The sequence below is a fragment of the Schistocerca nitens genome, chromosome 5 (assembly GCF_023898315.1).
Source record: "Schistocerca nitens isolate TAMUIC-IGC-003100 chromosome 5, iqSchNite1.1, whole genome shotgun sequence".
NCBI lineage: Eukaryota > Metazoa > Arthropoda > Insecta > Orthoptera > Acrididae > Schistocerca > Schistocerca nitens.
The window spans coordinates 283,099,900-283,116,434 of record NC_064618.1 but is presented as its reverse complement, the minus strand read 5'-3'; the positions used below and the strand labels follow the sequence as shown (position 1 = coordinate 283,116,434).

Genomic DNA, 16,535 nt, shown 5'->3' with positions numbered 1-16,535 from the left:
CGGGCGCCTGCGACTTCCAAATGCAGGCAGCGGCCCCCTCCCCCGCTCCTCCTCTTAGACAGCACGCCGCGCTGAACCCAAGTATATAGTGGCTCGACTGTTAAATATCGGCTAGATCTGAAACTTCCTGGCACATTATAACTGTGTGGCGGACCGATACTCGAACTCGGCTCCTGAATTCGAGTCTCGGTCCAGCACACAGTTTTAATCTGCCAGGAAGTATTATGTCAGCGCACACTCCGCTCGTTTATATGTTTATGTCCAGCAGTCGGTGAATGTTGTCCAGTCTCGCAGCAGCTTCAGTTCGTATCTCGATCAGTTTTAGTTTGTTGTCTACTGTTTAATTTATAGTACAGATGTCTGGTTGTGAAGACGTGGACGACAGAAACTTCCAGGAGTATTTAAATAGTGATTCCTTTTAACATGGGTTTGAGCAGCTAAGCGACGTGGATATAGTGACCAAAAGTGTGTTGGGTAGAGAAAGGAAGCGAAGACAAAGGCAGTCGAGGAACCCCCGCATCACACACATCGAGGCACCGAAATGCGTTGATCTTTTTTTGAGTATGTACGACGTAAATGATGACCGTCGTCATGAAAAAAAATTAATCAAAAATAGAAACATATAAAAATTCGAAGAATAGTTGTCGAAAGTCGTACAGTGTTTTTGAACTGCAATTTTGTAAATACATTACCATTTTCCGGCGATTAAAGGATGTGGAATGCAGTGGTTTTTTGTGTGACATCTAGCATGTTTTGTAAGTAAATGGCAGTTTTCAGTAAGAAATGTTGAATTATCGGTGTAGTCTCGATTCTGCATTAACTCTAATAATGTGGAGCTTGTTGTAGTTAACATCGTAGCACATGCTATAAATAGTCTTGTCCTGATGTCGCGGCCCCTACAGGAGCATCCACAGAGGCTGGAGTGTTTTTTATATATTCCTGACTCAATGCTGGTTCTTCAAACTTTGTAAGTAGGCTTTCACTACATAGTTAGCGTGATGATTCGTGCTATATTAGGTTTGGTCTCTCACTCTTTGAGCATACAGTAAACTCGATTATCCGGGGTAACTGAGGACTTGAAAACCACGGATAGTCCGCAGTTGAAGTACACAGTAACGTATTAGGATTATTTAAAAACAAACATTACAGTGTCATAACTCTTAACTACCGGTTATATTAAATTCTACTTTAATCATCATAGTCCACGTGAGAATGCGGTACTTTAGTCCAGCTCTTTCAATGCTCGTGCAGCATATTGTTTACTACACACGTATTCTAACGTGAGATTGTGATTTTCGCTCACTGGCGACCACTCCCCAGTTAAAGAAAAATTTTCAGCAGCAAAAAGAAATTAGAGAAATAGGCCACCGATAATCAGCAGAGCAGAAAATCCGGTCGCGGACAATCGAGAGTTTGCTGTACCTCAGTACCGGTATGTCCGCGTACCGTTTATGCCAAGCACCGTTCAGAAAATGAGTAGAAACAAAAATTCTGAAGAAAAGCTGTAATACGCCATTTGTTCGATGATAAATCTACGACTTAAGAGATGGTGAGGAGTTGTACACTACTTTTAACTCTTAGGGAAAGTTTCCCGCAAGTATCCCCACTAGAATTACTTTTGTATCACAGTTTAATGCATCCAGTCTTCAGAGTTCCACGAACGTGCCGCTAAATGAGAAGTTTTTACCTTTAATAAATGATGACTAACTGAAACCCTCAGCTGCCGACAGGTGTTGTTGATATACCTCGATGTGGGCAGCTGAAAATGTGTGCCCCGACCGGGACTCAAACCCGGGATCTCCTGCTTACATGGCAGACGCTCAATCCATCTGAGCCACCGAGGACACAGATGAATTGCGTGACTGCAGGGACTTATCCCTTGCACGCTTCCCGTGAGACTCACATTCCCAACTGTCCACAATTCTACATATGTAAAGTACCTTATAAACATTTGCCCATCCACTCATTACTCGCGCACGCATAATTTATTCCATGGAAAAGCTGCACGGTCATCAACAGTATCTGTTCTTTCAAGAACAGTTACTGTCTTCATATATATGTTTTTACCTTTGGTGTAATAAGGCTACTGTTCATAAGCTGGTCGTAGTTGTTGTATGAACATATCGCGAAATCCGGACTGATTTAGTCAATATAGTACGTTTATATATTTTTTGTGTTACGTGTAAGTTATTGTTACTAACTGCGATTTCAGTGAACTGTTCCTCGACTAATCCCTCAGCCTTACGTCAGGCTATTCTGTTAGTATAGTTATGTCCGTCGTGCAGTCACGCAGCACGTTTGCCATAAAGCCTTTAGGTTGGTCCCTGAAGCACTGGCGTTCCTTATCGAAAATCTAATGGTATTTCTGATCACGTTTCTGTTGCCGTTTTTGGGACTTTACTTTTTTTTTAATCAGTGTTGTAGAGTGTGTTTCATTCAATAGGTAATCGGAAATACACTGCCATTGTTTTAGGTGGTTTATCAACAACGAAAATTCATTTATAGTTGGTGAGAATTTATGACTATCGTCTTTATTTCTAGCTGGGAAGTTCTGTGTATAAATAAGCAGAGTAAAGTAACGCGAATCTTCCATAGCAGTGTCAAACCGAAAGCCTTGCAGCATGCGGCGAAGCTGCACGACAGGTATTTTATTGTTGTGGATATTTTTAAAACCTCGGCTCCACCACCGCTATTTGGTGTCAGTTCGAAATTAAGAAAACCATGATTGTTGATATTAATGGATTAGCCAAACAGAAAAAGCGTCTACCACCATAAGAAAATAGTTTTTGAATATGGTATCTGGGAACTGCCAGCCTTATCTTCACTCTTCGCATCACTAAACCGTGTTATTCATGTAGATGCGATTTTTTTCTGTAGATTCTACATGACATGCCCTTAGTTTTGGATACTTAGGGATGAACAAAGTGACACGTAATGAATTATTTGGGAATTAGCGCTCTCTCTCTCTCTCTCTCTCTCTCTCTCTCTCTCTCTCTCTCCCCCTCCCTCCCTCCCTCCCCCCCCCCCCCCACACACACACACAGTATGCGTTAACATTGATGTTAGCAAGACTTATTAGCGAAGAAACAAAGCAATTGAATATTGCCCAGTATTTCCGCTTTACTTCGCTGTCAGTTCCAGTCCGTTCAATATCACTAAAGAGTATCGGAGGGGTTCGTGCAGGCTCGGTTCGCTCAATATCGCCAAGGGGAAATGCGCAGGCGCCAACGACCAACCTACAACGACCGAGATGTGTTACAGTCTCATTGCCGTGTCTTCTCTATCAGCAACTTGGTCTTCCGCCGTATTGGGGTATGATGCTTTCAGACTTGCGAAAGCACCTCAGCTGCTCCATCTGGTAAAGTCTTGTTAAACGTTAATTAATGTTAATATCATAGTTATAATCATTAACATTTATATTTTAGAAACGTTTTTACGACTTCTACATCGACGGGATTAAATTATCCTACCACCAATGAAGAGACTACTGAAAGAAATTTTTAATATAATCCCTCGCAAAAAGAATATTAATGTTCCTTAATTCGTAATATGTGTGCGACAGCAATCCACAAGTTTGTTTTCTTTATATGGGCAGTATAGTGCTTTGTGATATATTAGTTATGAAAGATGGAAATAAGAACTTGTTTCAGTTGATCTCTTTTTCTCAGATTTATAGTCATATTTCTGCTTATGAAATGCAGTATCAGCATTTTCAATTATTTTATCCTCCAGCATTTTATGAGATATGAAAATTCAGTGGCAGCTTTCTCAGATTTATAGTCGTAAATGTTCCAGTTATGAACTGTAGTCTAAAAATTTTCGTTATCGGTATCCTTAAGCATTTCCAGAGATTTTTGATGATCTCATGACGACGTACATACATCGCCCTCCTGTAAGACCATTCCCAGAATTCGAAGATGGATGGAGATACGATCAGTGTATAAAAAAAAATGCTGTCGCATGTATTTGATGATAGTCCGCCATATAAAATTATGGAAATTTGATGGTATGCGTAGTTTCATAATGGCTAAGTTTGTTTAATGCATGATTACTATGTAGTAATGCGCATCTAGTCTTAAATGTGCATCTGGAAAGTTGTTTTTGCAAATTCTTCACTGTGAGAAATTACATCATTCAAAATCATGTCCTGATACTGCTGCGTACGATATCTGCACTGTGCATTGTTACACATTTTAACAAATTTTGCTTATTTTTTTCCAAGCAGGACATTCGTTATATAGCGTTCAGAATTGTTAATAGTAACCCATTCTTCCGAATAGTTTCCTTCACTTCTAAGCGTGCGTTTTCGAGGATGTAGACTATTAACTGCGTCATCACAAAAATAAAATTGTCCTCAGCCCGAAGGTAGTATCGATCTAATGTGATTGGGCGTGGTCGTGCCGGGGAAGTTATGGCCGCCCTCCTGCAACCTGTGAAGTGACACAAGCAGATATCACAGGATTGTAATTTTTATCATTTTTAACGTGAATCCTTAACTACGTTGTAATTGAAAGTTTTCCTTTTAGTATACAAAGTAGCCAATGATTAAAGAACCAGTAAGTGAAAAAAAGGAAAAAAATCTCGAAGGACTGGCCACAGAACGAACCTCAAACTTTTGTAGTCTTAAACTTAGTCACTGAGTTATGTGGTCCATACGTTATGAATTGCAAATAGATAGTATTGAACTTTTAGATGAACTGCTAACATGAAATGCTGTTCAAAAGCGGATACGATCAGCTTCGGTTCCGCACGTGACGCTTCCAATTTGTAGGAAGCAGACTTCGTGCACGATTTTAAAGGCTCTTGTTAACAATTAAACAACTTGTCAGACTTTACTAGTTTGTCAGGTATTTAGGGTGTGCGGCTTCGTTTGATGTGTTTGTGAGAAATTTTGAATGATGTCATATTTGACAAGCTGGCGGACGTTGTCTGTTTCACCGCGTATTTTTAACGAGAAAGAGTTTTCTCACGGTATTGTAGGTTACCACAGTTGTGAAAACTACGATCCAAGAAGTATAAAAACAAGAGAGCACTGGCAGTTACCAGAATGGTAGTGGTGTTGCGTTTACCATCCGTATATTACGCGGGATATTAATAAGAAAATCAATATTTTACGCACAACGTACAAGCAGGTGTGCAGTAAATTAAAATAAAAGAATCTAAGCTATCCGGGTCTTCCACGGTTCACTTACTGCATATGTTCCCACGTAGTAGTATTGTAATGAATTTTCATTAGATGTTTATGTATCTCTGAGTTTCAACCACTCCGTGGTCCAACGTCTTGTTTTCTTTTACTTCTTTGTACACAATGCTGATGTCACTGCAAGTAATACTTTGTTTACGTGGGTAGCCATTCAAACTAGTGTCGAAACACTTAGCGACACAATTCGCACAGTATGACAGCTGCTTCGAATGTGAGGCTAAATTTGACAAAATACGTTATACGTCTGCCCTCTTGTTCGACAAACTCATGGAAAAGAAACCGTATATTTGACAACCAAGTTTGATCATTTGCATGGACCGTAAGTGAAACGATTTTGTTCGTAGTCACCACAGTAGCTTCAGTGCGCTAAATTACATGGCTCTCCGAATGTCTTCGCAATAAATCAGGTATGCATTTTCTAGGTGAAGTCTCTGTGTAGAGTGCTAATTGATTTTCTAGGCAATACTCCAAATGAAAGTTCATAGATAATTGGCAATCATTTCCGTTTACCGCCCAGCACAAGCTACGATCTCAAATAGTTCGGTAATGCTGAAGACACACGCCTACTGACTTCAGTTAAAAGTTATTGCGGGCGGTATCATAATTAACAATGTCTGTGAAAACCGTGTTTGCGTTAGAAAAGATAGAGAGAAACTGTATCCCCGATGGCCCAGAAAACTCGTAAACCGCAGAAATGTCAGTATTTCCTGAAGACAAACATTGGAAATTTTTACAAGAGGTGCTCGTTGCCGTCTGACGATGGGCCTAGACTCGAAACTAGTTATGGGGATACATCCGTGTTACCTATTATTCATTCAAGAAGTGTGGTTGGTTGCAGTTTTCTTCCTCACTGATATTTAAGAGAACTGCCTAACAAAAGGGAAAACTACAGTCGTGTCACTGGTGTGTCAGTTAATGCTGTAAAATGACTTGTCTCAATATGCAGGACGTTTAGGCATTTCTGGCGTGGACACACTTCTTTAGTTAACAAGAAATCTCGTCATTGGATTAAAATCACAACGTCGGTTGACACACGATTTGCTAAGCCACGATGTCCAGGTGGTCTGACTTGATAGGCCACATGTGCATTTTTTTTATCTACCACCTAGTTACACGCTGCAAACTCCCAGCATTTTTACGGATGTCACTGATGTGACGTGATGCAATACACCGTTATCACATTTCATGCTTGTACAGTGACATTAATCGAAAATCTTTCAAACTGATGTTTAGCGCGGCCATTGCATGAACATGCGTCCCACGTTTCCATTGACTGTTGACACATTACAGGATTTTCGTTGCGGTAAACGTATTCTACAGTTAACGGATATAGCATTGTAACTCGTAAGGAAATGCGTGTGGAAAACATGAAAATATTTCAAAGGAAATAACTTTTTCAGTACTGCTTTGTAGTCAGTATTATTATTTACAAAATCGGCGATAAGTTGAATAAAGTCAATTCTTATAGAGAAAGTTTACAACAAAACGCAGGATGTTTAGTGAGGATATTGATAGGTACGTCGTGGGCCTGTATGTTTATGCCTTGTGCCAACAGTGTGACTTTCTCATTCAACTGACGAGCGTTCTTTATTCGGTTAATCGAAAATAGGCCCTCATGAGCATCATAAATGCCCATCTTAGGTTATATTTGGAAGACAAGGGCAATGTAAGTGTATTTATCGATTTTATTGTAGTGGCTTGAGCATAGTAAATACTGGAATCATCGCTTCGTAGATTTGTTTAAGGTCGTAATTCGGCCTGAAATTAGAAATGTTAACCAAATATTCGTAACTATACCCTAAGAGACCTTTGTGGCGTTCACGATCAGTGTTGAAAGTATTGGATGCAGTTAGATATCGTGATGCACCATGACCAATAAGTTAATAAACCGCTAAAACAAAATTCGAATTTGTGTTCTCTATCACAATTTACAGCAAAATTAAAGAACACTATTCATGGTAGGTGAATTGAGATTATCCGTGGATGTCATTTGCGTTCAGGTAAATGTAGTACATGGTTTCTGTTGTTCTAACTTTTCCGGTGCACCTTGATTCATTCGTCTGTTTTTAAAAGCAGCCAGATAGTGTAAATGAGAGCTTCGAAACACTGAACGAAATCATTGTGTTTCGTAGCATCGTATTGCATACCAGGACATTCTTATGCGGGTGAACGAAGATTTTGTTGGCACGGCTGTATTCTTCGTCTGCATCCGTGAAGTGCGGCACAGTAGTGCATAGACGTACCTAATAACGGCATCCGTTCTTGCTACCCTCCCCCTCCTGAACTGAGGACGAGATTTGTTCTTCGGCAAAGACTTGTTGCGGTCGGTGCCAGTGAGGCAACTACCGTTACGACGTGAAAGGGTGTGAAGGCAGCAAAGAATCACCGAGACGTGGAATTCGCGCTGTCATCGAGGATAACATTACGAAGCAACATGCCGTCCGGAAATGTGGACCTCTTTCTACTTCCGCTCATCGCTGTTCATTGTGGCCGAATATTGTTGTAGCTCACCCACAGAGTAGAAAGCATACAGCAAAGTTACATCAGTTCCTGGAGTTAGTTTTTCAGCAGAGGTTATCTTCCTTTAAAAAATTAAAAGCGTGTTATTTCGCATTTGTACTTCCTTCACTGTTTATACCTCTCATTCGGTTCTGACGATACAAATGGGAAAAAAATTACATCCTTTGTATCTTCTAGTTTCATATCATACCAAGATGATTAAGTGCCTGTTTGTTTTTCGAAATTGGTCACAGTTACTGTGATATTTAATTTCCAAGTACTGTACAGCATAAAATATGAAGGGCTTGCTGTGGAAAATACGGTCGCTGGCTACTTTACGTTTAGGTCATTTCAGGTGATACGTCGCTGTGTGTTAAATTTAGCTAACCTATGAAAATTGGTTTTTACGCCACTGCAGTGTGGAGAAAATAAAAGTATTTTATTGAGAGCGCTGGCGCATAAGGCGCTGCCTGACGGCGACACGTGCAAGTGGCCTGTTGAGAAGTCGTGAACAGTTCGTCCAAGTAGATGCTTGTTTCTCAAATTAGTGATCGCGATTCGTTATTGTATTTAATGATGAAAGAAATGATGAAGAAAAACTCTACACCAGCGGTAACATAATCGAAAAGCTGAAGCACATCTCGTAATTTTGGACAAAGCTTGTCAAAAGGTTTATTTGCGACAATTAACAATAGTCATTTATTAGAAATATGATTCATACTACATAAAATGTTAGAATGAACTTCAAACAACTGTATAAATTAAATTTCAATACAGTCTTCATTTAAAGTAATACCATACTTTCAGGCTGAAAACACGAATGAAAATTCCAGCGCAGATACAAACACTGAAACGCCTGCAGAGTGCCACATACAGCCGTTGTTTACTATTGGAAGTGAAGTTGATTTATCAGGTCAAAGTCCCAGAAAAAAATTAAGAAATAAAATAAAATTGCTGCAAGGAAGAAACAAAGTAGCTTTATTGTCCTCTGAAACTAAAAAAAGTGGCAGTCACAGCTAGCACATGTGAACAGCAGTGACGTGATAAATTTTTGACTAAAGATTTATCATTAGCGCTTCCGTTCGTAAAAGTTTCATGTAGTTGTTCAGATTACTTCCGTTTTGTGAGAAGTCCATTTCGAGCCGCACTGTAGTAATAAGCAGCTGTCGTTTCCCGTTTACTCTGGTCCAATATGGCGTCGAGCGCAACGTTTGACTTAATGGGACACGGTTATGATATGTACATGCGCAGTTTCGACCGTCGAGGGCTTCTATTAACTTTCGTTGCCGTATCGATTTGGATCGCGGCGACCCTCCCGTGGAATGATGCTGTCTTACAGTCATTTGTATTTCGGGTATGCCGCTTAATTAAAGGTTCTATCAGTGATATTTCGGCCGCGTATATTTGGCCATCACCATATGAAGTCGCAAGACTAACGATAAGGAGCCAAGCGCGGCCGTATATCCTTCACCGCGGCGATATGCGCCTGCGAGTCATAGACGCTGATCGGCGCACCGCCTGTGTCGAAGGCACGATTATCGATGACACCATGACGACTTCTCTGCAGTTTAATTATCCCGAGAGCCGGATTCCATGCTTTGTCCAAATTAAAACCATTATCTCTGTTTAATAAATTATTAGGTAATCTAATTTATATAGCTTCCTTGAAGACAGAATACCAGAAGGAAGAGGTAGACGTTAGAATCTTCACATCATTGTATTTCATGGAATGCCCTGTATCAATACAATGTTCGGCCACAGCTGACTTGTCTGGCTATGATAAGCCTATGTATCTTCGGTATAGGTGCTCTTTTTTCGAAGATAGGCCGTATTCTCTAGAAACACTGTGTTAACGTGATCTTCTGGCCTTCCACGAAGATTGCAGCTTTACTCGTCTCTGTAAAGGTCGATTTATTGCTTCGTAAGGCGGGTGTGTATCAGATTCCATGCGAAAATTGTGAGGAGTCATACATAGGTCAAACAACACTCACCGTTCATGAGATATGTGTGGAACATCGAAGATACACTTGCTTATCACAGCCAGACAAGTCAGCTGTGGCCGAACATTGTATTGATAAAGGGCATTCCATGAACTACAGTGATGTGAACATCCACGTCTTCCATTTGGGATTCTGTCTTCAAGGAAGGCATAGAGATTAGATTAGCTAATAATTTATTAAATAGAGATAATGGTTTTAATTTGAACAAGGCATGGAATCTGGCTCTAGGGATAATTAAATTGAAGAGAACTTGTCATGGTGTCATGTCGATAAGCGAATCGAATGTCTTGTTGCCCTCGCCACGGGCGGCGCGTGTGTAAGCGTAGGCCTATCTCATTGTCGCCGACCAGTCTGTGACTCGCAGGCGGTTACCGTCGCGGTGAAGAATGTGAGGCCGCCCTTGGCACCCTGTCGTAATCCTTGCTATTTAGTCTGATGATGACTGGACGATGCGCGGCGAAATATCAGTGGAAGAAATTTTATTTGCTCGGCTGCATGCCCGGAATTTAATGAACTATTTATCATTCCGCGAAAAGTTGTAAATGCACATCGTCCATGTTTTGTTAACAGAGGCATCACCGCGATGTGCGTACATTTGAAGATTTAACTTGCGAGTTGGCACTACCTGTAAAACGTTCATGTAGTAGCAGTTTACCGATCTTAAATAATGTGACTGGTTGCTGTTTCAATATGTAACTATTTCCAAGCATGAAAGTAATGTGTGGAAAACATAGTTATGTTCTTTTCAGAAATGGTCTGCAAATACCCAATCATTGTTTATGCCTCACTAGTATTAAGAAATTGGAACGAATTTACTGGCTGCTTGCCAGTGGGTAGGTCACATTTTCCCTCAATTTATTCAATTTGACTTGTTTACTGACTTTGCTTTAATTAATCTTTTTTCCGTTTGAGGACCATAAATGTAATTATGTCTAGTTAAATATAAAAAATGTGCGTTTCATATCGGAATGTTAAATGTAGTGTTACCATTATACTATACTGAAGCCGCATTTTTAAGACTGTGCATACAGAGTATAGTTGTAACTGTGGTAGCCATTCTTGCGCACAAATTACAGCAGCAACTTATATCTTCAATTGGCACATTTATTGCCCTACCAGAAATTGTTGCCTTTTTTTGAAACTGAGAACCTGCCAACATACTTACTTACATTCCCTACTAGTAGTGCGCCACAATGACCAACTGCGTCCTCACACCATGGCAAGGGCCATGTAACTGCTGCCTTCCATCAACAGCTGTGAATTGTGGCAGAAGTCCATTTGAGTCGATGGCTGAACCCTTGTTCTCAGAATGGGGTGCCAGGAATGAAGTGTAATAAGGGCCACTTCAATTGGCATTGGTGGGGCAGCTTGAGCAGCTGAAGGTAGTTGTGAGGCTGGTGATCGTGGAGCTTCTTGGCCAGACTCCAATCTCCCACCTGCATAAACCTGTAAGAACTCATGAAGTGTGCAAGGCATTATCCATGAAGGAGTCTGTGATGTACTTCTTCATTTGAACCTTGATTGTGCGGATGAGCTGTTGTGCTACATTGTTAGATTAGGAGGAGCAGGCATGTGGAGAATACCCTGAAGGGTGCAGAAATTAGGGAAAGTTGGAAACACAAACGGCGGACTGCTATCTGACACAAGCATATAAGGTAATCCTTCAAAAGAGTAAAATTTGGAGAGGGTCCAAATCGTATCTGCAGCCGATAACAAAGGATAGCGGATAATGTATGAAAATTAAGATAAAGCATCAACAATAAATAACCAGTAAGAAGGTAGGAAGGGTCCAGCAAAATCAACTTGGATGCATTCACACAGCCACTGTGGTGTGGACCATGGAGAGAGTGTCGGTGCCTATTGGGTAGCACACTGAGAGCAGGCTGTGACAAGATGTAAAATGTCACCATCAATGCTGGGTCAAAACAAGTGCCAATGGACCAATAGCTTGGTACGCGAGTCCCCCCAATGCCAGTGATGTAGGATCTGAAGCACATCCAGCCTAGTTAACAGCCTGTCTGTTGCTGAGAGAACACCACTATCAAACACTGAAGTGCAAAGTAGTTACACAAAGGATCAGAATTTCCACCCAGAGGCCTGTCCAGCAAGTCAAGCTGAATGAGGTGAACAACTTGATGGAAAACTGGACCAGCAGTGACAGCAGCTGCGATCTTGGAGCCCATAATACAAAACACTGCCATTGTACTTTTGCGTCTCATAGAGTTCGTCTTGATCAAAAGTAGGATAAAATCCCACCCTAAGACAGAACTGGCATGTTGCACAGTAGGACGAAAATGTATTTCATAGTTGTAGTGAGACAGAAATAAGGCCCAACACTGGAGGAGAAGTGCTGCTTTGTCAAGGAATGAAGCCAAAGGCTTGTGGTCAGTAATGAGATGGAACTTGGATCTACAAGTTGGGAGTAACGCTGCTGGCTAGATTTTGAGCATTTTTGCTGCATAAGCTATTGGAACCAACCTCGTGTCGATGTGTGAGAATGGCCCCAAGTCCATACTGGAAGGTGTGTGTAGCCAAAACCGGGTGGGGTGGCCTGGATTGGAAAGTAGCCAAAAAAGGAGCAGAATGTAATTTAGATTTCAAAAGTCTAACTCACACTTGCAGGCCGGTAGCCACTGGAAAGGAACATTCTTGTGGAGCAACTTGTGGAGGGAATGGGCCAATGTGGACGTGCCCAGAATAAATTTGTGATAGTGAGCAGTTTCAGCAAAATATGCATGGAGGTCTTTGACATTTGTAGATCAAGGCAGAGCCATAACTGTGGTGACATGATGATGTAAGGGCTTTGGCATAAAGGATTAACACCATCTCAAGAAACTGCAAATACATAATGGAGGGCTGAAAGAAAAGTATGACTTGGCCGAGTTTCATTTCAGCCCTGCAGTATGTGAGACTGTGAACATGAAGGTGCACAAGTTATGTAAATGCTCTTCTGTGAAGGCGTCCATCACAATGATGTCATTGAGATAGTTGATGAATCCCGGAACATTGTCAATTGTTCCAGAAAATGCTGAAAAATTGCCAAGGCATTAGCCACACTGAGCGGGAGGCACCGATATTGGTACAGCCTGAAGGGTGTGTTAACCATAAGGAGTCTTCTAGACTCCTCATCCAATGGAGCATGCAAATAGGTTTCAGATAAATCAGTTTTGGGGAAAAACTGTGCCCCTTGGAGTTTAGCCAATAACTTGTCTGGATGGGGCAAAGAGTAGATGTCAGGCATGGATTGAGCTTTAATTGGAACTTTAAAGTCACGACAGAGGTGAAGCTGACAAGTTGGCTTTTTAACAATCATGAGGGGGTTAGACCACTCATTTAATGTGATAGACTACATGACCTCAAACTGCGTAAGCCTGCCCAGTTCTGCTTTCACGTGATCACACAAGGCCACTGAAATACGGCACACATGGAGAAAACATGGCCAGTTGTAGGTTTCAGGGTAATGTGGGCCACAAAATTAGTGACAGTACCTAACCAATCTGAAAAGAGAGACAAGAACTCAGGATGTAACTGCTGGTAAGGGATCCGGCATTGTATCTGAAAAGGAAAAAACCAAAAGTATTGAAAGCATCCAAACCAAACTAATTTGCAGTCAACATAATATACTAATAGAAAATTGAAGGAATGAACCACAGCCCTATACATAGAGGGACCCATTAATTGCCCCAAAATTGGAATGTGCACTTGTTGTAACTCGCCAAACAACAAAGTAAATGGAGGCAATGCCAGAGGGCCCAAATCCACGTAAGTCTGTAACCACTTGTAGTCTGAGCACTTGATCAAAGTGTGAGTGATGGACAGTTTGTTATGATTCGTAAGCACTAGAGAGAGACAATTAACATCCATGTCCTGTCATTTAGTGTCCTATCTGCCTATAGTTGTTGCGACTCACCCTGTGCTTAGGGCATGTGATCCTGCCATGTTGCACGAAACTGTATGGGCAAGATGGGAGTGTGGAGCACTGCCATTGCTGTGGCATTTTTTGCTGTTATTGTTTGGCACATCACTGACCAATGTGGCACGGAAGTCGCAGTTGTATGGCTGCCACGTTGTCCCCCCCTCCCCAAACTAATTGATGCCTGACATCCAGGAACAGGAGCCATTGCAGCCATGTGACACCCAACTTCATTCTGATCACCTGCAGCATGAGATGAGATGCCTCGAAAAATTGGGCAGTATTTAACACCTCAGCCAAAGATGGACAGTTGCAGTGTAGTGCATGTTGACACACCTCCTTGTCAGTAGCCAGCTGAATTATGGCAACACGGACCATGGAATTGGCATATGAGTCATGATGAGCATTGGTAACTAACTGACATTTGTGACTGAGACTGTTGAGTTTTGATTACTCAAGCCCTGTAGAACTTGGGGGGGGGGGGGGGTTGTTTATAACTGCAATAGAATCCTACATGTGCTGCAATGACATGCGTGTATTTATGGTGATATGAATATAATAGAGGGAAACATTCCACGTGGGAAAAATGTGTCTAAAAACAAAGATGATGTGACATACCAAACGAAAGTGCTGGCATGTTACTAGACACTCAAACAAACATAAACATACACACAAAATTCAAGCTTTCGCAACCAACGGTTGCTTCTTCAGGAAAGAGGGAAGGAGAGGGAAAGACGAAAGGATTTGGGTTTTAAGGGAGAGGGTAAGGAGTCATTCCAATCCCGGGAGCGGAAAGACTTACCTTAGGGGGAAAAAAGGACAGGTATACAGTCTCTCGCACGCGCCCACACACACACACACACACACACACACACACACACACACACACACACACACACACACATGCACAGACACAGACATTTGTGATAATTTGACAACCTACACATTTCTTTGAATGGAAGTGGTGCAGTTTCCTGGAGCAGGACTAACTGGCGTGACTGTTAGATCTGAGGAGAAATCCGAGAAAGGAACAAATATTACACGTTTGCATCAGTGATACCAAAGACAAGAAAGTGTTGCTGAAGTTGCTTCTCATAGGCTTCCCGGTCTTCAGCTGCATCGTTGTAAGTGATAAAGGGCAGTGGTAAGCCAACAGCATGGGTGCCTGTGTAATCCATGTCACCGACAAGTTCATGATAGTAGCCATAAAGCCTGCTACTGCTCGAGGAGAGATTTGAGCACTGCCTCCAAGGCAAGAAGAACCAAAGGAACAACCAGGAGACTAAGCAAATGAAGTAAACATCACACCTGTTGACAACTGGGTCCTAATGTAAGACACAAACAACGGTATGGCCACAACGAACCAAAGTTTATTCTTCTTCTGCATAAAAGTGAACAACAGTTGAGAACATGTAGAAAAAGTGCCTGCAGCTCTGCGCTTTGAAAGGGGGGGGGGGGGGGTGTCTAGTAGACGGCGTGGCAGATGCCGTGCAGTAAGCACAAGTCATGCGGCTTGCTGCAGATGGCTGGCGTCTGGTGGCTGTGGCTGGCCCGTGCAGATGCCATTGGTGTAATTTCGAAGCATAGTGTGCCGGCAGCTTGGTGCTGCTGTTCGTATCCCTGTATTACGTACAAGGTTATAGTAAGCTGCAAGGCTAAACTTATTGGTTTATGACTGAAATTGTATTTTTAACATTGATAGTGAATTGCTCAGTGTGAGAAAATGTCCAGCACTGTATAATTTCTTTTTCTGTGTACTAAAAATAAGCTTTTCTTTATTTTTTGTAGCTCAGTTGTGGAACAAACATGCCGTCGATGAGAGTCTCTGCACTTCAGTATTACTTTCTTACATAGCAGAGAGCTCTACTTCATATCCAATGCTTCTTGGTGAAGATTTTGCAAAGGATCTGAAATTACAAATGACATTGTTTCTTGTAAGTACTTGTTCAAATTTCATGGACTCTCTCTCTCTCTCTCTATCTCTCTCTCTCCCACCCACCCACTCCTGCCCATCTCCCACCCACCCTCTTTCCTTTCTCACCAAGCTGCTTTTCCTTTCCGTCATCCCCCCCCCCCCCCCCCCCCGCCCCCTTGAGAATAAATGTCTCTGTTCTACGTAGCTGAGTAAATGTGGTTATTAATGAATTAATGAGAACCTTATGCTTCTCTAAATTTTTGCTGTGATTCACATGTACTTGCTAACTGATCCTGCCATTGTGCCTCACACGGGACAAACAATAACAAGTCTTCAATCGAGTTAGTATCAGGAAATATAATGGAAAACAACCAAGTGTCAGTTCTGAAATAATTAAAGAATGCCACTGATACATATTATCTATTTTTATGTCCTAATTGTTTCTGATGTTTGTATTGGTATGCATTAATGTATTTTGTAATATTGACAGGCATCAAAGTACATGATAGACTTCAGATCAAGTCATTGCACACAGCTGCCTACAAATTTATTCAGAATGCCTTGGGATCTCTCTCCGGAATCTGATTATGTAAAAATATGAAGAAGAAGTAATTATGGAGATACGATTAAGAAAATAAGTGATACACTGTTTATGGATGTATACTGCATAAGATTTTACATTGTAGTGCTTTTATTGTGTATCTATGTATATAGTCAGAATGGTACCATGCATTCCATTTCATTTTTCTTTGTATATTTATTTTCATTGACTCATCATTATATAGAGCTTACAACTGGTAATACTCATGATTTTTTTTCCCTTCTCTGTAAGTGTTTAGTGTGTATACAGTTGCTCCATGTGTTTAACTCTCTGTGGACCTTTTGTGGTATTAGGTATTTGCAAACATTTTAAATACTCATTTGACTGCAAAATATGCTTTGAATCTGGATCATGCATGACACTTTTATTTTTATTTTCTGTAATTGTTTTGTATCGGAAAACTA

The 16,535-nt window shown here is 41.2% G+C and overlaps 1 protein-coding gene across 1 annotated transcript in view; it reads left to right on the top strand.

Annotated features, from left to right (window-relative positions):
- LOC126259822 (phosphatidylserine lipase ABHD16A) overlaps nucleotides 1-16,331 on the top strand; it is a 172,274-nt gene extending 155,943 nt beyond the window's left edge. Inside the window, exons 11-12 of the mRNA XM_049956864.1 lie at nucleotides 15,404-15,549; nucleotides 16,021-16,331. Coding sequence (XP_049812821.1) covers nucleotides 15,404-15,549; nucleotides 16,021-16,131 — 257 coding nt within the window. The 3' untranslated portion in view covers nucleotides 16,132-16,331. The remainder of the gene's footprint in view (nucleotides 1-15,403; nucleotides 15,550-16,020) is intronic.
- The last annotated feature ends 204 nt before the right edge of the window (nucleotides 16,332-16,535 follow it).